General features: G+C 45.5%; 2 protein-coding genes across 3 annotated transcripts in view; one reads left to right on the forward strand and one right to left on the reverse strand.

Annotated features, from left to right (window-relative positions):
* On the reverse strand, positions 1–26,592 carry RLBP1 (retinaldehyde binding protein 1; the record flags this gene model as incomplete). The annotated part of the gene is made up of 8 exons (XM_082850686.1): positions 1–159; positions 481–591; positions 1,535–1,693; positions 3,664–3,842; positions 5,423–5,627; positions 6,865–6,993; positions 7,263–7,355; positions 26,221–26,592. The coding sequence occupies 8 exons, from the start codon at positions 26,590–26,592 to the stop codon at positions 1–3; spliced, it is 1,407 nt and encodes a 468-aa protein (XP_082706812.1).
* The window catches only part of FANCI (FA complementation group I), a 76,678-nt gene continuing 75,893 nt past the window's right edge, over positions 26,353–27,137 (forward strand). For both annotated transcript variants that reach the window (XM_082855019.1, XM_082855020.1), the window contains exon 1: positions 26,353–26,433. The gene's annotated coding sequence lies outside the window, so the exon portion shown is untranslated. The remainder of the gene's footprint in view (positions 26,434–27,137) is intronic.

Below are 27,137 nucleotides of genomic sequence, written 5' to 3' on the forward strand. Positions count from 1 at the left end.
TCAGAAGGCTGTGTTCTCAGCTTGGACCCGGGGACCAAAGAGCTGTTCAGCAACGACTTTGCCGTCATACTTGGGCAGTGTGCCCCCAAAGTCGGAGGGCAGGATGTCCTCGTTGAACTCCTGGTAGAAGCTGGAGAGGTCTTCTCCATGGACAAAGACCTGCAGGGAAGCAGAGGAGATAGAGCTGAGCAAGGGGGTTCCCTTAGGATGAGGGCTGGGAGGAGAAGAGGGACAGGACAAAGGCACACATGCCATCTCTGCCTCGTGATGGCCTTCTCAAAAGTCCTCCTTGTTGTGCTGTCTGTGGGATCCACTTGGTTCGGAACCTTGGTACAGAGCCTGAGGAGGGCTCAGGCGGGGTGCCCTCCTCCTCCACCTTCATCCCTCTTGTCTCCTGAACCCTTTCCTGCTACAACCCCCTTCACTCACTCACACACCAGACAATCACCGGGCACCTTCCCTGCGTGGCCACGCACTCACCCTCTGGAGCAATTTGCTCTTCAAGAAGGGCTTGACCACGTTGTAGGTTGTGGTGAAGTACCATGGCTGGTGGATGAAGTGGATGGCTTTGAACCGGGCTGGGAAGGAATCCTGCAGGGACAGACAGCACCCCACCACATGCCCCATGACCTCAGAGGTTCCCACTCACTCTCCCACTGCCTCTCCCCATGACAAGAGGACAGAGTTGTCATCACTCGGTTGCCCCAGAGGATAGCCCACTGAAGGTTCCATCCCCAGGCCAGCAGCTGGGGAGCCCTGGCTTCACTGCAGCTCCAAACTGAAGGAAGGATGCCCCAGAGGCCACGCAACCCAACCCTCATCCTGCAGATGCACAAAACCTTGTAATTAGGTGGAATAAGGAAATGAAATAGTAGCCTTGCTTGGTTTTTAGGTGACCAAGGTTTTTCAAATCCACTTGCCTTCTGAGCAGACTGCAAACTATTATAGACCAGAGGTACACTATTGTCATGCCTCATTGTCCTTTGTCCCCTCCCATGACTCCCACCTCCTATCTCTCCTTTCCAAGGCAAAGCAGATTTAAGATTAGATTAGGTCTAAGAAAGGACTTCTGACACATGAGTATATAGGAGTAAGTTGTCAGGAGCATTAATGATATCTCTTTCTCAGGAGAAATTCACATCCAGAGGGAGGCAGCATGACCTATGTGGACAGAGAATGGGATTCCAGGTCAGAAGGTGTAGGTTCAAGTCCCGCCTCTGCCACTTGATAGCTGTGTGACCTTGAGAAGCCACTCAAATCTCTGAGCCTAGATTTCCAGGTTTGTAAAGCGAAGCAGGGAAGCAGGGAGAGAACGCTTTTAAGAAGTTAATAAATTAATGAATGTGAACATGTGGCAAACTGTTGATCACCACGAAGTGTTTGTGGCTGGGGCTGTGATTGTCATTGCTCTTTCGGGCACTAGGCGGCTGTCTTCTCAGGTCCCTGCTAGCATCATAAACCGGGAAACCCGGCCCAGCCTCCCAGCCTTCCCACCCGTGAGAGGCTCCTGCAGGACAGGGTTCTGTGGCCTCACCTGGAGCATGTCCACCATCTTCCTGAGATCTGAAGCCCGAAGTCCAGCAGCCTGCTGCATGGTAAAGCCCTTGAAGTTCTCAATGATGCAAAAGCCATTAATTTGAGTTTCCTCATTCTCCAGTAGCTTCTCCAGGATGAAACAGTATGCCTGCAAGATCTTGGGCACAACGTGAACAGGCTGTAAGATCCAACCCACAAAGACAGTTAAGACTCAAGGTCCTAACGGGAGAGCTAACTGGTATACCCCTTCCCAGAGGTAATTTGTCACAGGCTTTGAGCTGGGACAGTCCACCTCTGTGAATGTATGCCAAGAAAATAATCTTCAATGTCATATCCACGGTTAGATGCCAGAGTGTTTATCCTTGTACCCCTATGATAGTGGAACAAACTAAATGTCCAGCAATAAGGGACTGGTGAAATTATGGTGTATTCATGCCATGGAGTATTCTAGAACGGTGATATATAAGACTAATGATATAGAAAGATATCCATTCATGGTGTATTATTGTAGCATACAATCCCATTTTTATAAGAAAAAATATGTATGTCTGTGTGCATATGCGTTCTCATATGTTTCTAGGTTTCTAGAAAAAATAGGCTGGAAGGATGTCAGTGGTAGAAATCTCTGGGTGGTAGAATTGTGGATGATTTTAAATTTGTGATTTTTTTGGTATTTTCTAAAATGAGTAGATATCACTTATGTAACAAGAAAAAATATTTGTAAGTCTCTTCCTTACCATACGTATGTATGCCTCAGTCCTAAAGCCAGTATCTTATTCAGTAGCAAACACTACAGGCATCCCTAATACGATCAGGAACAAGATAAGCATGTTCACTTTCCCCACCACTCTTCAACTCTGTGTTGGAAGTAGTGGCCAGTGCATCCAAGTTGTTTTTTTTTTTAAATCAAGGGTATAAGAACTAGAAGAGGAAAAGAAAAAATGTCCCCCATTTACAGATAATATGATAGTATTCTTAGAAAATCTGAGAGAGTCATTTATATGAGTAACATAAATAACAGAAGAATTCAGTAAAAATACCAGGATACGAAATTAACATACAAAACCAATAATCTTCATAGATACAAAAAATAACCAAGTAGGAGATATAATGGCAGAGAAAGTCCCACCTATAGCAACAATAAAATAAATACTTACGACAAACTTATTGACAAACATGCATAAGGTTTGAAAACTTTAAAACACTCCTGGAAGCTCAAAATGTAAAAGGGAAGGCATCCCTTTTTTGTGGATAGTACCACTGGCCATGGATGTTGCATTCATAAAGATGCTGATTCTCCCCAAGTTTGTTATTTACATTAATGTTATACCAATAAAAGTCTCCTGACATTTCTCCTAGAGGTTAATAAATTAATTCTAAAGTTCATAAGGAAAGGTAAACATGCAAGAATAGCTAGAAAAGCCCTGAAAAAGAGGAGCATTAAGGACAGAACTAATCCCAACAGATATTAAACATTCTATACCATCTCTATAATTAAAACAGTGTGATATTGAAGCATGAAAAGACAGACCGATGGCACAGAATAGAAAGTCCAGAAATAGATCCAAACACATATGAAGATGCAGAATATGATAAAGATGGCATCTCAAGCCACTGGGGAAAACGATGGACTTCTAAATAAATGGTGTTGCGACTACTAGGCAGCATTTTCTAAAATGAGCTTGTACTTTTTTTTTAAGGCCTGGTGGCACATGCCAAAGTTCTCCCAAGATAAACCCTAGTTCCCCTGCTAGGACAGCTCTCTTAAAGGCCTGACAAGTGAAATCACATATATATGGTCTGTGTCGCTCTCAGCTTTCAGCATTTGGCAGGGCTGATCCCAGCTCGTGGCCCACAGCTGTCACTCCCACTTGGCAGGGGTACCAGGGGCTGGCAATGTACTGGCCAGTGGGCCCTGCCTTCAAAGCTGCTGGGTTTTCCAGCTGCCATGGCACATCCTAGGATTTCTCCTCCTGCCGGGAAAGGGCCTGGTGCCATGAGCTACTGGCCATTCCCCCACAAACCTCGCCTCCTGGGGAGCCAGGAATGAGGGTCCAATAGCGGCCAGGTTTGGAGGAGGGAGCCCAGCCCAGGGGATGGGAGGGAGCCAGGCGAATCCCCACTGACCTCATCAAAGGTGATTTCTTCAGAGTCCCAGTTCTCAATATTGAAGAGCATGACCACTCGGCCATACTTGTCCCGACTGGAGAGGACACCAGGGTAGCCAGCCTCAACAGTGCAGCGGACAGCCTCCAGGGACAGGCTGTCAAAGAGCTCTGGGTACTGCAGCCGGAAGTTCACATAGCCTGGCAGAGGGGGAGCAGAAGAGGCCCCTCAGGGAGCCAGCCCATCCTGGGGTGGCACATGGTGGGCATCCAGAGACCCAGGCTCCTGCCTGGCTCCTCCACCTACATGCTATGTGTAACCCAGCAGGATACTCAACCTTTCTGTGCCCCATATTACCTCTCCAAAAAATAAGACGATAATATTGGCCTATCTCACCAAATTGCTGTGGTAATCAAACAAGATTCCAGGTACAGACGCCATGAGTAAACTGTAAAAACACAAGATGGAATCCTAAATCTAAGGACAATTACTATTTGGTATTTTTCTCTTTCCCAACGGTAGAGGCACAGGTTTCTCAGTTGGGCACAGGGTTAGCTGAGTGGCGGGGTGGGGAAATGACCCCCAGATAAAACCCAAAGCAGGACACAGAGGCCCTCTCTGACTCCAGCGGCACTCCCACCACCCACTAACCCCACCCTGACCCATCCTGAACAGGTCCCCGCCTATCTGCGATTGTCTCTTCCACCAAACCCCGGAGGGACCAGGCCCAGAGGAGGTTTGGGGAGGCATTTGCCAAGGGAAAGCCACTGACCTCCTCGCTGCTCCTCCAACACTCCAGGCCCGTTCCCACCACCTAGCCTTCGTCTTTGCTGTACCCTCTGCTATACTGCTCTTTCCCCAGGCATCTCATTTCCTTCGAGTTTTTCTTTAAGAGTTCTCTTTGCACTGGAGCCTTCCTAGCCTCTTTACCTGAAACTTCAACCCCTCAGTCCTCTATATCCACCTTCTTTATTTTTCTCTGTATAGTTTTATTTTATTTGTCTGGTTTATTTTTTCCACCATTAGACTATAAGACCCACGAGGGCCGGCAGTTCTTGTCTGCTTTGTTCTCTGCCACATCCTTTGGCCTAAAACAGCGGTTGGCAAAGCAAAGCAAAGCAGAGAATTACCATTTGCGGAAGGAAGGAAGAAGTAAGGAGAATCATCAGCCTGCATAGGGGCTGCTCAGACACCCCTTCCCTCCACCAGCACCAAGGACTTGATTTCCTTAAGACACTGGTCTTCATCCCGTGGGCACGGCCAGGTTGGTTCTGTCGTTGGGACTCACCCCCAGGGCTGGCACCATCTTCAATTCTACTATGCGTGAGGTTTGGGTACCTGAGGGGAGTCAAGCTCATACCCACCTTCCCTGCAGTGCTCCAGAGCCAAAACCTAGGCTGGGCGGGTGGGGAAGGGGAGAGCAGGGGTGAGAGAGGAAACTACCCCAATTTGGGTGACTCAGTTCTGCTCATTGAGACTCAGGAGAGTGGAGAGGCGGGGCCAGACCTCTAGGAATCTGGTCCTGCCAGACTCATCCATTCATTGTCAGAGCTGAAAGGGATCTTGAAGGCTATGTAGTTCACACACCCATTTTACAGGGAAGGAAAAGGAGGCTCAGAGAGAGTGACTTGTATGGCACAGGGAATGGGAGGGAAGTGAAGGAGTCGGTCTCAGTGCCCGGGTGAGGGTCAACGCCCTCCTCGTGACCTTCCCCCCTTCCCCCCTCACTCCCCACCCCCCCGTAGCCTTCCCAGGGCCACCCATCCGGCGCAGGCCTCACCTCTGAGCAGCTCGTAGGCTCGGCCCACGTGGAATTTGCGCGCGCGGATGAAGCGCAGGAAGAAGGCGCTGTCCTTTCCCTGCACCCTCTCCGCCACGGCCACAGCCAGCTCCTGCCCCGAGGCTGCCTCCCCCTGCACCAGCTCCTGCAGCTCCCGCACCGCCTCCTCCCGGGTCTCCTCCCTCTCATTCAGCTCGTCCTTGGCCTGGAACAGGGGTGGGGTGCAGGCACGAAGTCAGGTAGGCGCGGGTGCGGGAGGCTCCTCCGGGTGCCAGACCGGCTGAGGGGCAGAGGGCACGGCAGCTGGGGCCATGGCTGCTCTGTCCGCAGGGGCAGCTTCTGCACTGGCAGCACCTCAGACTGCCAATTACATTTGGAGAAAATTAAGTCAAACTTTCATCCTGGGTTTGTTTGAGGAGACAGCCAGAGAGCTAAACGTTTCTAATCACAACAGCCTACTGGAGCCCTGACTTAGCACACTGCTAAGTCCTTTAGATCCGTTATGTTTTTAAGTCTTTGCCACAATCCGTCACAGGAAGGTTGTCATCTTATCCCCATTTCTCAGGGTGAGCAGACTGAGGCTGATAGAGGTCAAGGTATTCTTGACCAAGGTCACCCAGATAAAAAGGGGTGAAGCTGAAACTCTTACTCAGGTTGGACTTTTAATCGCTTCACTCTGCTGCCTCCCAGGCTCATTTCTGATCTTTCCAAAATCAAAGATACCAGGCAGATGGCAGCCTGTCCTCTGCCTCCTATTCCTCCCCTTGGCTGAGCCTGGAGAACTCCTCAGCATGCCAGGGGCAGCTCTTTCCTTGGATGGCATGAGGGGGAAAGGCAGGTCTGGGGGAGCTCAGAGCACCTTTCCCTTGAGACACCCAGGGAGCAGAGATGGAAGCCAGGAGCCCGGGTCCAGCTCAACCCCAACACAGCTCTGCCACCCTCCACAGAGCACAGTCTGATCAACTCCGAACTGGTTCAACAACTTTCTTTCACAGGTACAGAAAGCAAGACCCAAAGAGGGAAAGAAGTTTGCTCAAGGTCACACAGCAAGTTGGAAGTCGGTCTGGTATTAGAACTCAGGCCTTTTCCTATCCAATGGGGGCAGCAGGTGGATCCCTGTTCTCCAAGACCATTGCAAACCAATGTTCCTCACATCTGAGTCTAGGATGATCCCTGGTCCAGGAGCCCTAGGTCTCGGCATTGGTTTCAGGGAACACTGTTGGTGCCATAGTCTTGGAATAGGCTGGCCTGGACATCTGGTCACCCCAACTGCTGCCATGGCCCTGACCTTCAGAATAGCCCCTAGAACAAGCCAGTCCTTTAGGTCCAGAATGACCTGGAGAGCTGGTGCTGGACCTTTTCTACAGGAGAGAGGATGCTATCAACATTCCCCCTTGTTGCCTCTCTACCCTGTCCCTCTGCACACCCCGGGGCCACCTCACCTTCTGCAAGGTGTGGCGGGGCAGCTGGCTGCACTGGCCAAAGACAGGTCCGTGGTCTTTGGTTGTAAGCCGCTCCAGTTGGGCACGGAGCTCTTGTTCCTCTTCAGGGACCATGCGGAATGTGCCCGCCTGGGCAGAGAGAAGTCAGGAAAAGACAGGAAGAGACCCCCAGCAACCTGAGCAAGCCAGTCAAATGGGTCTGCTCAGACCCTAAACTAGTGCTTTTGCCCAAGGTCACCGTTGAGCTTCCTCCCTTTGGGTGGGGTCAGGGACCGCAGAGAGGTTGTAGGGGTGAATGCCCATAACCCTGAGCAGACCAGATGACAGAGAAACAGGAAGGGAGAAAGGGAAGGAGGGAAGGTGGATGGAGGGGAGCCCCAGGGCACAGGGGTACTCACCCCCTCTGACATGCTGCCTCTGGAAGACTCGGAGTGCTCGGAAAATGAAGGACCCCGCTTCTTCTGTCCTGGCCTCTCCAGGCAACCTCCTTCCTAGGAGAGGAAGTCAGGGCTGCAGTGGTATGGAGAAACTGTTGTGTTATTGTCTCAGAACAGTGGATCTCAAACTTTTGAGTGCATCAGAATCACGTGGGGCATTTGTTAGAAATGCAGATGCCTGGGCCCTGCACCTGTGATTCTGACTCAGGAGGTCTGAACTGGGGCCCGGGCATCTATACTTTAAAACAGCACCCCCGGTGGCTCCGAAGAAGGTGGTTCTTGGGCTACACTTTGGGAAACCCCCCTTTGAGAAGGAACACACACAAAAATACCTCAAACCTCAGTTCTTAAGATGAGTTGGCCCAGCCAGGGAAAAACTAGGAAAAACTAGGATCAGCCTCCATTCTCAGTTACATGATCACTGCAGGATAAGGCAATCCATCCTCCCATTTGTGACCCTCCTTTTCCAGCCCAAAGGGGCACCTCAGAAACTTCCCAGCCTAGTGGATGGCCCCGTTCCAGTGAATTAACTCTCCAGAGGGGTGGTGGCTAGTTACATAACCATAACTGGGTGCGTGTTCTGTGCCTTGTGATGCGCTATTTTCAAATCCATTGTCTGGGAGCCAGCATTATTATTCCCATTCTACATAGGAGGAAACAGGCCCAGGAGAATAAGTGACTTGTCCAAGGTCACACAGCCCTCAATAGCCAGGGATCGGGACTTAAGACCAAGCTGTGAACTTTCCATCAGCATCAAGAGGCAGCCTGTTGTGGCAAAAGTTAGACCTGGGTTCGAATTCTCTCTTCCATTTGCAAGCTTTGTGATTTAACCTGTATCTTGGCTGTCCCCTGTAAAAGGGAGATGGAAGTTTATGAGGATTTAATTAAATAATGAACACAGAAGCAGTGCCTGACCACCATAACCAATTTCATTGTGCACATGACAACCCACTGAGTATTTTTGGAGACAACTCTTCTATTTCCAGATTTTCCCCTCTCCTACCTAAATGTCCCCAGACCCGTCACCACCCTGCTCCTGCCTCTGACCAGGTTTCCATTGGTCAGTTCTGTCATCTGTTCACTGTTGATTAGTAGCAGAGGTGGGACTTGAACCTATGTCTGCCTGAGACTTAGACTTGCCTTGACACCTAGAGCCAAGACATCTCCAGGCAAACTCCCTAGGAGAGCTGGTGTCACAGAAAACCCTTTAGGGTCAGAGAGAACCAGGTTTGAATCAGGCTTTGTCATTTACCACCCATATGAGCTAGGGCGGTAGGTTATTTAACCTTTCTGAGCCTCAGTTTCCTCATCTGCAAATTGGGGATAATAACCACACCTACCAAATAGAGTTGTAATGAAGATCCTATAATTTCTGTAGGGTACCTAGCACAGTGTTTTGCTCTAAAACATAGTTCCCCTTCCCTTTCTTAGCATCATACTGATCATTACCCCAACTTGCACAGAGAGACTTAGAGGATGCCAGGGAATATCTGAGGATCTCCCATTTCCTGCCTCTCCCACTCCACAGACCCAGCAGGGCAGGGAGGTTCTGGGGGCTGTCATCCACCAACAGGAATAAAATCTAAGTCAGCTTTCTAGCAGGTAGACTTCCAAATATGCAGGCATAGATACAAGACAGACTGAAATACGACTGTGCTCTCCCTTGGATTTTGCTGGAACAGAAAGGGAGAGGCTGATAGAACTCCCTGAGCAAGGGGCTCAGACAGGAGAGACAGTGGCTAGACACCCGCAGCCAGTTAGGCAGCTCATCAGGACAAGATCCTAGATCTTAGAAATGGAGGGTTAAAGTCAGTACAGCAACTCTTTTTAAAATATGCCCAATCTACTAACTCTGATTTTTTAAATATTGATTTATGAGCTGTATACAAGAAAATATACCCACCCCTCACTCCGTGTCGAGGGTGTTCCCTGCCGTCTAGGGTTGCCAGTTAAAATGCAGAATGCCCAATTACATGTGAGTTTCAGACGAGCAAAAGTTTTTTTGAAGTGTTTAAGTATGTGCCATACAAATTTGGGACATACTTATACTAAAAAAGTATTTGTTGTTCATCTGAAATTCACATGTAACTGGGTGTCCTATATTGTTATTTGCTAAGTCTGCCATCAGGTTGGTCTGGCTCAACCTGAAAAATGGCTAGTGGTTTCGGTTTTTGAGCAGCCTGAGATGTGATCTCCCCACCACTGACGCCTCACCCTAGTCCTGGGCTTCCTGGCCCAGCCAGGCCCCTGCTACTGACTTACCTGCCAAGTCAGCGGCTCCTCCTTGGGACACCTGGTGCCTGTGTCCTCCAGGGCCTGGAGGTTTCCTCCTCTGGGGGCGTGGTCCAGTCAGCAGGTTGGAATTAGCGTGTCACAAGGAACTTCTCACGGCCCACAGTTTCCCGTTAAATCAGGCTCACAGGGAGGCCCAGATTGGGGCAAGTGACGCACCAGGGGGAGAGAGGGGATCAGCCTGGGCCTGGCTGGAGCCACCTCAAAGCCCTCCTTTGTGTGCGTCTGCTCCAGAGTTCCTGCTCAGCCATGTGGAAGCCGGGCTGTGGGGATGGGATCTGGGCCAGCCCCATATGCTTCTCCCCGTCTTCTCTCTCATCGCAGGGAGGTCTGAGAAAGCACACCCCTGGGTAAGACATGCTCAAGATGGAGGGAAATTTTAAATGTGATTGTAGATGAAATGGCAGCTGTGGAGAATCCTGGCCTGTCACCCTCTCCCCAAGCCCAGCAGGGCCTGGCGTGGTCGGGCAGTGAGTGAGGCCAGCTGGGAAATGTAGCTGGTTAAGATTGAGTGTGGAAAGGACAAGACAGGCTGACCCACTTTTAGGCTGTGGCGTGCAGTGATAGGAGCCTGCTTGGGCACCAGACTGCCCACTTTTATATCCTAACTCCGCCACCTTCTAGCTGTGAGACGTGACTTCACCACTCAGTGACTCAGTTTCCTCCTCTGAGAAGTGGGAATAATTAGAGGAAGTCCTATCTCCCAGCATCTCAGAATGGGACTGTATTTTGTTGTTTGTTGTTGTTTGCTTTTGTTTTCGTTTTTTTTTTTTTTTTTGGCCTCACCGCATGGCAAATGGGGATCTTATTTCCCTGACCAGGGATCGAACCTGAGCCCCCTGCAGTGGAAGCATGGAGTCTTAACCACTGGACCGCCAGGCAAGTCCCAGAATGTGACTGTATTTGGAGATAGGGTCTTCAAGAGGTAATTAAGGTAAAATGAGGTCATCAGGGTGGGCCCTAATCCAATATGACTGGTATCCTTATATGAAGAGGGAATTTGGACACAGACAGTTACAGAGGGAAGACGATGTGAAGACACAGGAAGAAGGCACCGTCTACAAGCCAAGCAGAGGAGTCTCAGAAGAAAGCAGCCCTGCAGACACTTTTACCTTGGACTTCTAGCCTTCAGAATTGTGAGAAAATGAATTTCTGTTGTTTAAGCCACTCAGTCTGTAGTACCTTGTTACAGCAGCTTTAGCAAACTGATGTAAGTGGGTTGTTGGATTTTTTTCCCAGGTATTTCACAGAGTGTGAGGCTCATGGGAGATAATGGAGGTGGAGGTGAGGGCTCAGGCTCCCCACAGGAAGGAACTATGGAGGCCACAGAAGAGGCTTTGTCAAGCTGGGTGATGGACTCTAGCACAAAAAAGAACGCTCCTGTGCACCAAGAACACTTTCGAGTTGATGGCATAGCCCCGACGGAAGTGAGCTACTGTTCCCAGAGATTTTCAGGATGCTGGCAGGCTGCGAGGCCCTGTTTAAAGAGCAGAGCTTTCTATGACATTCCTCTGCTCACAGCTTTTCTCTGCCTCTGCCCTGCCCTTCCCCCCTCCCAAGAGTCACGTTCATGTCCAGTCTCTCTGGCTGGAACAATAGTACCAGTGTGTGAGCAGAGATGCTGCCCTCATTGGCCCAGACACCTGTGCTGGCCACATTGGCGGACTCTGTGGGCTCCCTGGCTCTCTCTGCCAGGCTGGAGGGAGGGAGGGAGGGGGCTTGCATTTGCTGTGCCCCCCATTCTGTACAATGGCAAGAGCCTTACCAGTGTTATCTCATCCAGTCCTTTCAGATGTGAAGTAGAGAGTAAATTCCCCCTTTCCACAGAATAGGGAACTCAGAGTCAGAGAGGTAAGGAGACCTGCCCAAAGCCACACAGCTGGTAAAGAGTCAAGTCCTGGTCTCTCTAAAGCCCTGTCATTATTCAATGCACAAGGCTGCCTCCTTCTCCAGAAGCGAGAGCGACACAGGTGTGACTGCCCAGAGAAGTCACACCTGCCCCCTGGCTGCTGGGGAAGGTGACATCACCTCACCTTCCTGGGAGCAGCTTCAGGGGGCAAGAGTCTGGTCATTGCCATTCCCTCTTGGCCAGTACTAATACTCCTGGGCCAGGGAGGACCCCAAGGGGTGCCTGGGCCTCAACCCCTCCTTTGAGAGATGGGAAAACCCAAGTCGAGGAACATTCTGCACCTTCCTTAAAATTACCCAATGGTATTGAGTGCCCCGACTAGCATGGGCTGACCCACAGGGCTGGCAGCCACCTTGTGCTCTAAAAAGCTCCAGTTCCTCCGGGAGCCATGCTCATTCCATGAAAAAGAGTCTGCCCTGTGGCAGTGGGGGAGTGAGAGGTGTCAGAGATTAAAGTAATGAGGAGTAGAACAATAAAATCAATCTGTATGCTTGTTGAAAGAATATTTTCTAACTAAGTAGGTTTAACAATATGAGGAAAAAACGGTTGGTGCTTTCAGATGGGAAGTTGGCTTTAGCTCCCCACCACTAAGAAAAAGATGTAAGTGTTTGCTATGGACTGAATGTTTGTGTCTCCCACCAGATTCTTATGTTGAAGCCCTAACCACCAATGTATTGGTATTAGGAGGTGGGTCTTCTGGAAGGTGACTAGATTTAGATAAGGTCATGAGGGTGGGGTCCTCATGATGGAATTAGTGCCATTATTAGAAGAGGAAGAGACACCAGAGCTCTCTCTCTCTCTCCACATGAACACATGGAGAAAGGCCTCATGAGCACACAATGAGAAATCTGGCAATCTGCAAGCTTGGAAGAGGGTCTTGACCATGCTAGTCACCTGATCTTGTGTAGTGAAATGTAGTGGAATAACTGAGGACATGGAAAGGAGATGTGACCCATGAACCCCTCGGCAGACCGAGGGCTAGCGAATAAGCCAGAACCCCTTGGCAGACCGAGGGCTGGCGAGTAAGCCAGAAGTGCTGGCAGTCCTGGATACTTTGGGCGCTGATCCATGAAATGATCTCAGTATAATCAGAATGATGGGAACACAAGGAAATGTCCTTGTGCTACTTTAGTATAATCAGAATGTTGGGAACACAGGGAGATGTCCTTGTGTTGCTTGTGAGCTCAAGGATGAAGCACAGCATGTCTTCAAGAAAGCCCATTGTTGCTTGTATAATCAATAAAAGCATATGTTGCTGCTTTGGCATTTCTGGAATGTTAAGAAAACAAGTCTTAAGATGTAAACATAGATAATGCCTAAATAAAAGCTACCACAGCAGGACAGACGGCGCTGTTTTGCCTGAGTGAGCGGCAGCCCTCTACTGCTGTGTTTTGGCACAATTCATCTCATGTGATGAGCTTACTTTCGGCCCTGTCATAAGAAAACTACAACATCTTGTGCTTCCAGCCTCCAGAACTGTGAGAAAATAAGTGTCTCTTGTTTAAACCATCCAGTCTATGGTATATTTTTATGGCAGTGTTTATAGGAAGGAAGCCGTAGAAAGGGAGAGGTTAAAGACTAAGGTCAGAGAGGGGTAAGTGATAGTAAGTAAGGTTCTTGGTGAGAAGATGGAACAGAGAGGGAGTCATTGCTCCAGCAGAAGTACCAGCCTTGGCTGGGTTGGTCAAACACTCTCCCATTGCTACAGAAAGCTAAAGAGAAGAATTTGTGCGGATGACAGTGAGTTTAAAGGTTTGGTGTAAAGTTAAGCTCACCTGCTGTGAGGAAAGGAGGATATAAGAAAGTTTGAAATAATTCTCATGAAGAAAAAAAAGGTTAAACTTACTAGGGAAGATTGGCTGTGTTGAAGGCTTGAGATTGATTACAATGACTTCTTCTTTTCAAACTGAAGTATAGTAGATTTACTATGTTGTATTAGTTTCAGGTGTATAGCACAGGGATTCAGTTATATATATCTATATATTATATATAATATATATATATAATATATGTATTATTTTTCAGATTCTTTTCCCTTATAGGTTATTACAAAATACTGAGTATAGGTCCCTGTGCTATACAGTAGGTCCCTGTTGGTTATCTATTTTATATATAACAGTGAGTATATGTTAATTCCAAACTCCTAATTTATCCCTCCTGCATCTTTCCCCTTTGGTAAGCATAAGTTTGTTTTCTATGTCTATGGATCTATTTCTGTTTTGTAAATAAGTTCATTTGTGTCTTTTTTTTTTTTTTAGATGCCACATATGAGTGGTATCATATGATATTTGTCTTTCTCTGTCTGGCTTACTTCACTTACTATGATAATCTCTAGGTCCATCCACGTTGCTGCAAATGAAATTATTTCATTCTTTTTTTAATGCCTGGGTAATATTCCACTGTGTGTGTGTGTGTGTGTATATATATATATACATATATATATATATATATATATATACACCATATTTTCTTTATCCATTCATCTGTCGATGGACATTTAGGTTGCTTCCATGTCTTGGCTATTGTAAATAGTGCTGCAGTGAACATTGGGGTGCATGTATCTTTTTTTTTTTTAACATCTTTATTGGAGTATAACTGTTTTACAATGGTGTGTTAGTTTCTGCTGTATAACAAAGTGAATCAGCTATACATATACATACATCCCCATATCTCCTCCCTCTGTGTATCCCTCCCACCCTCCCTATCCCATCCCTCTAGGGGGACAAAAAGCACAGAGCTGACCTCCCTGTGCTAGGGGAGGACACAGCGGCTGCTTCCCACTAGCTATTTATTTTACATTTGGTAGTGTATATATGTCCATGCCACTCTCTCACTTCGTCCCAGCTTAACCTTCCACCTCCCCATGTCCTCAAGTCCGTTCTCTATGTCTGCATCTTTATTCCTGTCCTGCCCCTAGGTTCTTCAGAACCTGTTTTTTTTTAGATTCCATATACATGTGTTAGCATACGGTATTTGTTTTTCTCTTTCTGACTTACTTCACTCTGTATGACAGTCTCTAGGTCCATCCACCTCACTACAAATAACTCAGTTTCGTTTCTTTTTACGGCTGAGTAATATTTCTTTGTATATATGTGCCACATCTTCTTTATCCATTCCTCTGTCAATGGACAATTAGGTTGCTTCTATGTCCTGGCTATTGTAAATAGAGCTGCAATGAACATTGTGGTACATGACTCTTTTTGAATTATGGTTTTCTCAGGGTATATGCCCAGTAGTGGGATTGCTGGGTCATATGCTAGCTCTATTTGTAGTTTTTTGAGGAACTTCCATACTGTTCTCCATAGTGGCTGTATCAATTTACATTCACCCCAACAGTGCAAGAGGGTTCCATTTTCTCCACACCCTCTCCAGCATTTATTGTTTGTAGATTTTTTGATGATGGCCATTCTGACCAGTGTGAGCTGATACCTCATTGTAGTTTTGATTTGCATTTCTCTAATGATTAGTGATGTTGAGCATCCTTTCATGTGTTTGTTGGCTATCTGTATATCTTCTTTGGAGAAATGTCTATTTAGGTCTTCTGCCCATTTTTGGATTGGGTTGTTTGTTTTTTTGATATTGAGTTGCAGGAGCTGCTTGTATATTTTGGAGATTAATCCTTTGTCAGTTGCTTCATTTGCAAATATTTTCTCCCATTCTGAGGGTTGCCTTTTTGTCTTGTTTATGTTTTCCTTTGCTGTGCAAAGGAAAGGTCCCATTTGTTTATTTTTGTTTTCATTTACATTACTCTTGGAGGTGGATCAAAAAAGACGTTGTTGTGATTTATGTCAAAGAGTGTTCTTCCTATGTTTTCCTCTAAGAGTTTTATAGTGTATGGCCTTACATTTAGGTCTTTAGTCCATTTTGAGTTTATTTTTGTGTGTGGTGTTAGGAAGTGTTCTAATTTCATTCTTTTACATGTAGCTGTCCAGTTTTCCAAGCACCACTTATTGAAGAGGCTGTCTTTTCTCCTTTGTATATTCTTGCCTCCTTTATCAAAGATAAGGTGACCATATATGTGTGAGTTTACCTCTGGGCTTTCTATCCTGTTTCATTGATCTATATTTCTGTTTTTGTCCTAGTACCATACTGCCTTGATTACTGTAGCTTTGTAGTATAGTCTGAAGTCAGGGAGCCTGATTCCTCCAGCTCTGTTTTTCTTTCTCAAGATTACTTTGGCTTTTCAGGGTCTTTTGTGTTTCCATACAAATTGTGAAATTTTTTGTTCTACTTCTGTGAAAAAATGCCATTGGTAGTTTGATAGGGATTGCATTGAATCTGTAGATTACTTTGGGTAGTGTAGTCATTTTCATATGTTGATTTTTCCAATCCAAGAACATGGTATATCTCTCCATCTATTTGTATCATCTTTAATTTCTTTCATCAGTGTCTTATAGTTTTCTGCATACAGGTCTTTTGTCTCCTTAGGTAGGTTTATTCCTAGGTGTTCTATTCTTTTTGTTGCAATGGTAAATGGGAGTGTTTCCTTAATTTCTCTTTCAGATTTTTCATCATTAGTCTATAGGAATGCAAGAGATTTCTGTGCATTATTTTGTACCCTGCTACTTTACCAAATTCATTGATTAGCTCTAGTAGTTTTCTGGTAGCATCTTTAGGATTCTCTGTGTATAGTATCATGTCATCTGCAAACAGTGACAGTTTTACCTCTTATTTTCCAATTTGGATTCCTTTTATTTCTTTTTCTTCTCTGATTGCTGTGGCTAAAACTTCCAAAACTATGTTGAATAATAGTGGTGAGAGTGAGCAACCTTGTATTGTTCCTGACCTTAGTGGAAATGGTTTCAGTTTTTCACCATTGAGAGTGATGTTAGCTGTGGGTTTGTCATATATGGCCTTTATTATGTTGAGGTAAATTCCCTCTGTGCCTACTTTCTGGAGAATTTTTGTCATAAACGGGTGTTGAATTTTGTCAAAAGCTTTTCTGCATCTATTGAGATGATCATACGGTTTTTCTCCTTCAATTTGTTAATATGATGTATCACATTGATTGATTTGTGTATATTGAAGAATCCTTGCATTCCTAGGATAAACCTCACTTGATCATGTTGTATGATCCTTTTAGTGTGCTGTTGGATTCGGTTTGCTAGTATTTTGTTGAGGATTTTTGCATCTATGTTCATCGGTGACATTGGCCTGTAGTTTTCTCTTTTTGTGGCATCTTTGTCTGGTTTTGGTATCAGGGTGATGGTAGCCTCGTAGAATGAGTTTGGGAGTGTTCCTCTCTCTGCTATGTTTTGGAAGAGTTTGAGAAGGATAGGTGTTAGGTCTTCTCTAAATGTTTGATAGAATTTGCCTGTGAAGCCATCTCATCCTGGGCTTTTGTTTGTTGGAAGATTTTAAATCACAGTTTCAATTTCAGTGCTTGTGATTGGTCTGTTTATATTTTCTATTTCTTCCTGGTTCAGTCTCAGAAGGTTGTGCTTTTCTCAGAATTTGTCCATTTCTTCCAAGCTGTCCATTTTATTGGCATATAGTTGCTTGTAGTAATCTCTCATGATCCTTTGTATTTCTGCAGTGCCAGTTGTTACTTCTCCCTTTTCATTTCTAATGCTCTTGATTTGAGTCTTCTCCCTTTTTTTCTTGATGAGTCTGGCTAACGGTTTATCAATTTTGTTTATCTTTTCAAAGAACCAGCTTTTAGTTTTATTGATTTTTGCTATCATTTCCTTCATTTATTTCTGATCTGATCTTTATGATTTCTTTCCTTCTGCTAACTTTGGGGGTTTTTTTGTTCTCTTTCTCTAATTGCTTTTGGTGTAAGGTTAGGTTTTTTATTTGAGATGTTTCTTGTTTCCTGAGGCAGGATTGTATTGCTGTAAACTTCCCTCTTAGAACTGCTTTTGCTGCGTCCCATAGGTTTTGGGTCGTCATGTTTTCGTTGTCATTTGTTTCCAGGTATTTTTTGATTTCCTCTTTGATTTCTTCATTGATCTCTTGGTTATTTAGTAGTGTATTGTTTAGCCTCCATGTGTTTCTATTTTTTACAGATTTTTTCCTGTAATTGATATTAGTCTCATAGTGTTGTGGTCGGAAAAGATACTTGATACAATTTCATACTTCTTAAATTTACCAAGGCTTGATTTGTGACCCAAGATATGATCTATCCTGGAGAATGGTCCATGAGCATTTGAGAAGTGTAATCTGCTGTTTTTGGATGGAATGTCCCATAAATATCAATTAAGTCCATCTTGTTTAATGTATCATTTAAAGCTTGTGTTTCCTTATTTATTTTCATTTTGGATGATCTGTCCATTGGTGAAAATGGGGTGTTAAAGTCCCCTACTATTATTGTGTTACTGTCAATTTCCCCTTTTATGGCTCTTAGCCATTTGCTTTATGTACTGAGGTGCTCCTATGTTGGGTGCATATATATTTACAATTATTATATCTTCTTCTTGGATTGATCCCTTGATCATTATGTAGTGTCCTTCTTTGTCTCTTGTAATAGTCTTTTTTTTTTTAAGTCTATTTTGTCTGATATGAGAATTGCTACTCCAGCTATTTCTATTTGCATGGAATATCTTTTTCCATCCCCTCATTTTCAGTCTGTATGTCTTGCTAGGTCTGAAGTGGGTCTCTTGTAGACAGTATATGTATGGGTCTTATTTTTGTATCCATTCAGCCAGTCTATGTCTTTTGGTTGGAGCATTTAATCCATTTACATTTAAGGTAGTTATCAATATGTATGTTCCTATGACCATTTTCTTAATTGTTTTGGGTTTGTTATTGTAAGCCTTTTCCTTCTCTTGTGTTTCCTGCCTAGCATTTATTATTATTTATTTATTATTATTATTCCTTTAGCATTTGTTGTAGAGCTGGGTTTGGTGGTGCTGAATTCTCTTAGCTTTTGCTTCTCTGTAAAGGTTTTAATTTCTCTGTTGAATCTGAATGAGATCCTTGCTGGGTAGAGTAATCTTGGTTGTAGGTTTTTCCCTTTCATCACCTTAAATATGCCCTCCACTCCCTTCTGGCTTGCAGAGTTTCTGCTGAAAGATCAGCTGTTAACCTTGTGGGGATTCCCTTGTATGCTATTTGTTGCTTTTCCCTTGCTGCTTTTAATATTTTTTCTTTGTATTTAATTTTTGATCGTTTGATTAATATGTGTCTTGGTGTGTTTCTCCTTGGATTTATCCTGTATGGGACTCTCTGCACTTCCTGGACTTGATTGACTATTTCCTTACCCATATTAGGGAAGTTTTCAACTATAGTCTCTTCAAATATTTTCTCAGCCCCCCCTTTTTTTTTCTCTTCTTCTTCTGGGACCCCTATAATTCGAATGTTGGTGCGTTTAATGTTGTCCCAGAGGTCTCTGAGACTGTCCTCAATTCTTTTCATTCTTTTTTCTTTTTCTGCTCTGTGGTAGTTATTTCCACTATTTTATCTTCCAAGTCACTTATCTATTCTTCTGCCTCAGTCATTCTGCTATTGATTCCTTCTAGAGAATTTTTAACTTCATTTATTGTGTTGTTCATCATTGTTTGTTTGCTCTTTAGTTTTTCTAGGTCCTTGTTAAATGTTTCTTGTATTTTCTCCATTCTATTTCCAAGATTTGGGGTCATCTTTACTATCATTACTCTGAATTCTTTCTCAGGTAGACTGCCTATTTCCTCTTCATTTGTTTGGTCTGGTGGGTTTTTACCTTGCTCCTTCATCTGCTGTGTGTGTATTTGTCTTCTCATTTTGCTTAACTTACTGTGTTTGGGGTCTCCATTTTGCAGGCTGCATGTTCGTAGGTCTTGTTGCTTTTGGTGTCTGTCCCCAGTGAGTAAGGTTGGTTCAGTGGGTTTTGTAGGCTTCCTGGTGGAGGGACCTGGTGCCTGTGTTCTGGTGCATGAGGCTTGATCTTGTCTTTCTGTTGGGCAGGACCATGGCCAGTGGTGTGTTTTGGCGTGTCTGTGAACTTATTATGATTTTAGGCAGCCTCTCTGCTAATGGGTGGGTTTGTGTTCCTGTCTTGCTAGTTGTTTGGCATAGGGTGTCCAGCACTGTAGCTTGCTGGTCGTTGAGTGGAGCTGGATCTTAGCATTGAGATGGAGATCCCTGAAAGAGCTTTCGCCATTTGATATTATGTGGGGCTGGGAGGTCTCTGGTGGACCAATGTCCTGAACTCGGTTCTCCCATCTCAGAGGCTCAGGCCTGACACCCAGCCAGAGCACCAAGACCCTGTCAGCCACATGGCTCAGAAGAAAAGGGAGAAAAAGAAAGAAAGAAAGAAAGAAAAATAAATAAATAAAATAAAGTTATTAAAATAGAAAAAAATTATTAAAAATAAAAAGTAATAAAAAAAGAGAGAAAGAAAGAAGAGACCAACCAAACCAAAAACAAATCCACCAGTGATAACAAGTGCTAAAAACTATACAAAAAACAAACAAACAAAAATGGACAGTCAGAACCCTAGGACAAATGGCAAAAGCAAAGCTATACAGACAAAATCACACAAAGAAGCATACACATACACACTCACAAAAAGAGAAAAAGGAAAAATATATGTATATAAAATTAAAAAAGAGAGCAACCAAATCAATAAACAAATCTACCAATGGTAATAACTCTAAATATTAAACTAAGATAAATATAAAACCAGAAATAAATTAAATGCAGAAAGAAAACCCCAAGTCTACAGTTGCTCCCAAAGTCCACCACCTCAATTTTGGGATGATTCGTTTTCTATTCAGGTATTCTACAGATGCAGGTACATCAAGTTGATTGTAGAGATTTAATCTGCTGCTCCTGAGGCTCCATGGAGAAATTTCCCTTCCTCTTCTTTGTTCGCACAGCTCCTGGGGTTCAGCTTTGGATTTGGCCCCGCCTCTGCGTGTAGGTCGCCTGAGGGCATCTTTTAGGAAGTCTGAGGTCTTTTGCCAGCGTTCAGTAGGTATTCTGTGGGAGTTGTTCCACATGTTGATGTAGTTTTGATGTATTTGTAGGGAGGAAGGTGATCTCCACATCTTACTCCTCCACCGTCTTGAAGGCACACCCCATGTACCTTTTTGAAGTATAGTTTTGTTCAGATGTATGCCCAGGAATGGGATTGCTGGATAATATGGTAACTCTATCTTTAGAGTTTTCTACAATGCCTTTTAGGGTCCCCATGAACACAGTCACGTGAAGCCTCCAGCACAACCCAAGCAATCCAGATATAGCCACAACAAAGAATATGGCTGGCCTCATACAGGGTTAGGATTTGCCAGATGGGTGGGATGGAAGGACAGACAAGGGGGCAAGTTGAATTCAAGATGAAGGAGGAGTGAGGGACAGCAAAAATTAGAGAATAGTTAAGTGGGAATAATTGAGCATTGAAACTGGACTAAGAGGAAGCTGCTGTCTGAGTAGTGATTCTGCTCAGGCTGTGTCCAGGAGAGTAAGTGGCTGAGGTGACATAGATGAGGAAGTCAGGGAGATGGGAAGAGAAGCACCAAGAGGCCTCATGTAGGATGGAGGATCCACCTCAGTTTTGCAGCCATCTAGGGTGACAACAGAAGAGGGTCACGTGAAGTGGAAGATGAAGAAGAGGCATCTACCTGTCGTCATCAAAGGGGCAGAGATGGCTGCTCAAAGTTTGCTGATTATTTACAAGCCAGAGCAGATCACTAGGTTCACAACTGGCCTGATTTTTTCAAAAAACTTTTTTATTTTGTCATAATTTCAGAATTACAGGTCACAAAAATAGTACAAAAACTTCCCATATGCCCTTCACCTAGAAGTTAACATTTTATCACATTTGCTTTACAATTCTCTGTCAATATATACATACCATATTTTTTTTCTAAACCATTTTAGTGTAAGTTGCAGACATGATGCCCCTCTTCTCCTAAATACTTCAGGATGTATTTCCTAAAAACAAAACATTCTCTTAATTAACCACAGTATGAATGTCCAAATGAGGAAATGAACATTGTTATAATATGAATAGTCCATAAACCTGAATCAAATATCACCAGTTTTAAGGGACCAGTTTTTTTGGGGGTTTTTTTGGCTGCTTTGGGTCTTCGTTGCTGCGCATGGGCTTTCTCTAGTTGTGGTGAGCGGGAGCTACTCTTCATTGCCGAGCGCGTGCTTCACATTGAGGCGGCTTCTCATTGCAGAGCATGGGCTCTAGGCGCACAGGCTTCAGTAGTTGTGGTGCATGGGCTCAGTAGTTGTGGCATGCGGGCTCAGTAGTTGTGGTCTGCAGGCTCAGTAGTTGTGGCACAAGGGCTTAGTTGCTCTGCGGCATGTGGGATCTTTGCTGACAAGGGATTGAACCCATGTCCCCTGCATTGGCAGGTGGATTCTTAACCACAGCGCCACCAGCGAAGTCCCCAAGGGGCCAGTTTTTAAGGATTACTTTCCACCCTGCTTCCCCTTTCCCAAGTCCTCTTCCTGTCTTCCAGGCAGGCCTCTGAGAAACAAGAGATGGAGCAGGGTAATGGAACTAAACTTTTTGTTTGTTTGTTTGTTGTTATTTTTGTTGTTTTGAACTTTTAATCTTCAAATGACTGCCGATTCACAGGAAGTTTCAAAAGCAGTAATGTAGTTTTAAGTCAAAATTTTCATTTTGAAATTTAACATTTCATTGAAATAATTTAAAAACCTATTTTTCTAAGGATGTGTTCATAATTTTGCACCCATTTAACAAATATCTGAAGCACCCACTGTGTGCCACTTTTCCAGACCCTGGGATTACAAATGGTGAGCTGTTAAACCTCTACCTTAAACCCTACTAAGTCGGAATTTCTTCAGGATGGAGTCAGATGGTTCTTCTTAACAATCCTGTGACCTGCCCACGTAGTAGGATCTTTTTTTTAATCTTAATCATTTCTAAGTATACACTTCAGTAGCGTTAAGTACATTCACATCGTTGAGAAACAGATATCCAGAACTTTTTCATCTTACAAAACTGAAACTCTATACCTATTAAACAAGAGCTCCCCAATTCACCTTCTCCCCAGCCCCTGGCAACCACCATTCTACTTTTTGTTTCTTGGAGTTTGAATCCTTTAGATACCTCATGTGAGTGGAATCATACAGTATTTGTCTTTTTGTGACTGGCTTATTTCACTTAACATAATGTCCTTCGGTATCATCTGTGTTGTAGCACGTGAAGGGATTTCATTCCTTTTTAAGGCTGAATAGTATTCCACTGTATGGATACACCACATTCTGTTTATCCGTTCGTCTGCCCATGGATGTTTGGGTTGTCTCCACCTTTTCACTATTATGAATAATGCTTCCCTGAATATGGGTGTACAGATATCTGATTAAGATCCTGATTTCAATTCTTTTGTATACACACTCTGAAGTGGGATTGCCGGAGGGAGCTGAAACTATTTTTTTTAATTCAAAAAATACTTTATTGGTAAAAGATACTAAACATCTGAAACTTCAGTGACTTGTAATCTTTTTGCAATAGTAACATCAACACGGATCACCAGAACTACACTATTAAGTGCTCCTAAACACTAGTCTCCTTATACATGCTACCTTGATTATTCTCTCAAGCAATGCTGCCCTTAAACCCAGGTAACTGGAGTGCTTGGACAGGGTGGGTGCCTCAATAGCTCCCTTCCTAGATGATGAGGAGTCCAAGAAACTTGGAGTGTGAACGCACTGAAGCCCACGTGCCCTCCTTTAGACCATGCTTGGGGTACCTTCCCAAACAACCCCAAGCTCAGTTCCTCGGCCTATACAGGCTCCTTCCTAAGTCCACCCTCCCCAGAGTGGACCTGCTAGTGTGCACAGCATTGTCAAGGGTAGCCAAGGGCAGCTTTAGAGGAGAGACATGGTGTGGATTTTCAGGCTGGGTGTCCACATGCAGGCATATGAAGCCCCTCACACTGCAGGATGGAGTGGGGAATGATAGGGGGCCTCCATTTGTACTTTTCTCTGGACTCCTGCAAATACCAGTAGCTATAATATTATTATCCAAACATGAGCTACTGACAAGGTCTGAAGAACATTTGATTCCAGTGTTGTAAACCTGTTTTTAACTGGCTGTGTTTTCTAGAATCAGTGTATCACTAGCTGACCAGTGTATGGAGTCTAGTCAGTTGAAGCAGATTGGTAAGATTTGCTGCTTAGTAAGGAAGCTTGCACCAGGGTGAAAAACATTGTTATGAATCTAAGTCTGTTCTCTTCCTTTGCATATGTAACACCCATTAGCACTAATGGAAAATACAGATGACACATTCATGCAACAAGGGGAGGCAAGACCCCCTGCCGCAATTGTCAACGCCAGTGGGTAGATGCTCACACAGGCAATGCAATAAGTGCACCTGGGATGCAAAAATGGAAGTTCAAAAAGGCAAATGAGCCCTTTTGAGCTACACAAATTCATGGCTGCCTGGCTCAGTCCCAGAAGCAGCCTGGAAGGGTGGTTTTGTGGGGAGAAGATGAGGTAAAGTCATCTGATTCCTTGGCAAGCTAAAGGATTCCTCTCAGGAATAATCTTCCAACCCCGCTGCTGTGTTTTAGCCAAATATCACAGCTTAATATTGGGCCAGAAACGTGGTAGAAGTAAAAAGTACTTAAGTAGTGTCATAGGCTTCCCTGGTGGCACAGTGGTTGGGAGTCTGCCTGCCAGTGCAGGGAACGCGGGTTTGAGCCCTGGTCTGGGAGGATCCCTCATGCCGTGGAGCAGCTGGGCCCGTGTGCCACAACTACTGAGACTGTGCTCTAGAGCCTGTGAGCCACAACTACTGAGCCTGCATGCCACAGCTGCTGAGGCCCGCCTGCCTAGAGTCCGTGCTCTGCAACGGGGTAGGCCACCGCAGTGAGAGGCCTGCACGCTGCAGCGAGGTGTGGCCTCCACTTGCTGCAGCTGGAGGGGCCTGTGTGCAGCAACAAAGACCCAGCACAAGCCAAAATAAATAAATATATTTATTTTTAAAAAAAAGAAGCGTCATAAACAAGTAGCAGACCTAGGCACCTGAGAGGCATCATTCTCTTCCAGCAGCTATGTTTCTTCCAGAACTGGCCAAATAGATCCATCCTACCCCTGGGAACTGGGAGACAGACTCCAGACTGAATGCCCCCTGATCTTAGCATTCCTTCACATGCCATCCCATGGTCTCACATTTGGCAAGTCCAAATCTGAAGGCTTCATCAACTCAAACTTTCATCCTTCCCTGTGTGTCAGTCAACTGGCAGTATCACCAGGGTGCACCCAGTCACTCAAACCTGAATATTCCTCAAACCCCTCCCACCTCTCCCCAAGGTTGGGCCACCACCACCTATGTCCAGGACAACTTAGAGCCTCCTAAGGGGTCTTGCCTTCAACTTTCCTCACCTCCATCATCTTTTTTTTTTTTTTTTTTTGGCTGCATTGGGTCTTCATTGCTGTGCATGGGCTTTCTCTAGTTGCAGCGAGCGGGGGCTACTCTTTGTTGTGGGGGCTTCTCTTATTGTGGAGCACAGGCTCTAGGTGCGTGGGCTTCAGTAGTTGCAGCACACGGGCTCAATAGTTGTGGCATGGGGCTCTTAGGGCACACGGGCTTCAGTAGTTGTGGATTGCAGGCTCTAGAGCGCAGGCTCAGTAGCTGTGGTGCATGAGTTGAGTTGCCCCGCAGCATGTGGGATCTTCCTGCACCAGGGATCGAACCCGTGTCCCCTGCATTGCCAGGCGGATTCTTAACCACTGCGCCACAAGGGAAATCCCCACCATCTCTTTTAAATAACCTCTGCAGCACTCACCTGCCAGAAATATTGTTCTACAAAGTGAATACAATCACGCCCTTCCACTTCAGCTGTTCCCCACTTGCTCCTGATGTGAAAAAGATTAACAAGCCCCTGCTTTCCCACCCCCACCCGAAGCACCTGCACCTCCCGAACCAGCCAGACGCTGGATTGCTTGTTGCTGTCAGGCCCTTTGCACAAGCTGCCCGTTCAACGTAGTATAGGTTCTTGAACCTCTCCTCCATTTCTCTTTGCTCTACTATCAGTTGTTCATTTAAGAAATATTTACTGAGCATTTACTGCTTTGCCAGGCTTTGTGCTAAATGCTGAGATTTTGTATGCAATAAGCCTCCTGGCCACATGAGGCTTACATTTTAGGGCTGTCGACTGAAAGAAAAGTGCATAACCTAAAAGTTGTGAGTTAAGTTTTATCCAGGTACCTTACTGAGGACTATAGCCCAGGAGATAGCCTCTGAGATAGCTTTGAGGACCTGCTCTGAAGAGTTAAGGGAGGAGCCAGGATATATATGAGTTTTCGGGGTTTTTTTTTGTGGGGGGGAGATCCATGTAATCAAAGATCAAGATTACTGATCACAAAAAACAGATATTTCAAGTTAATGACTTAAGTGCTTTCCTATGTATGGGAAGATGCAAGAATCTGGGTTCATTGAAACTTTTCCTTAGATATGCATCTTAACTATCCAAGGATCCTTACATCCAAAGCACAAAATGTTTCCTGTTTTTCTCCACCCTGAGCTCCCCTCAGGCACACTGAGGCCAACGACTGCAGTTGCTACAGCCTTGATCCCTATAGAAATGGAATGGCAGGCAACCCTTTTTTCCTTTACAGGATTTACACCTCCACTGGCACAAGGAGTAGAACACCTTCCTGCGCCTTCCAGGCACTTCCAATGCAAAGACCTCTACAGCTATCACTAGATTCATCCCCTTTCTCACTGACCCTTTCCCCAAGAGTACACAAGAAGGCCTTAACTGGTCAAGGCACCGTGGTGGCCACACCCAGGCCACACTGCCCTGGCTCACTCTGCGGTCCCGAATTGGAGTTCTAAGGCTGCCCCCCCCACAGTGAGTGGGATCGTCCCAGGAGTTTCCCCCTCCCTTCTGTCTTAATGGTACGCCCCATGCGCGTGCTCCCGGGCGGCGGAAGTGAGCCGCGGGAGGCGGGAGCCGCTGCTCCCGGTAACGGAAGTTCGGCGGCGTTGGGTTGAGCGCACTTTTTGGAAGCTTTTGGAGGAGGTGAGGCTGAGGTGACCGTCCGGAGGGGCTTCGCGCGTTGCAGGGGCGGTGGGACACAGCCCCGGGGAGGTAGCGGGTCTGGGAGGACAGGAGGACCCCACTTCCATTGTGACGTTCTGGCGTTTTCCTTGGCTTGGAAGGGTCGATGTGCCCTGCCATCTCCCTCCGCGTTGGTTGGCCCTCCCTGCTCCCCGGGCGTGCTACACTCTCGGCCCTCCTGTTAAATTCTTCCTCTCCATCAGCGCTTAGCTCCTACGTCTGAGAAATTTCTCTAAACCTGTTTCGCCTTTTTAGCTCGGTCACAGCGCACATCACCAGCTATCTCATTTTATAGTTTCCCTATTTGTGTTTACTTCTTGCTCTCTGAGGAGCCCCGGCGCAAGACCCGCGGCGTTTCTCTTCTGTGGTGCGTCACTAACCTCAGGGCCTCTTGACAAAGAATCTGCAGCCACCTATCTGTTACTCATCTCTGGTTTTAGGAAGAATTTAGCAAATGTACCTGCTGAAATAGAAAGAGTTCAGCATCTTCCCCTTAGGGCTGGACGTCTCTTTTAGTCGGTATACCTTGTTTGCATCCTCTACTGCCACCCAGCCCCTAACAGAGGGTAGCAGGTAAAAGCATGGGATTTGGGGTCCGGAGCTGGACAGACTCGGATTTCAGTTCTGCTTCTACCCTTACTAGCCTTCTAACTTTGGGGATTTGG

Source organism: Leucopleurus acutus (genome assembly GCF_964270905.1).
Source record: "Leucopleurus acutus genome assembly, chromosome: 1".
In the NCBI taxonomy this organism is placed as follows: Eukaryota; Metazoa; Chordata; class Mammalia; order Artiodactyla; family Delphinidae; genus Leucopleurus; species Leucopleurus acutus.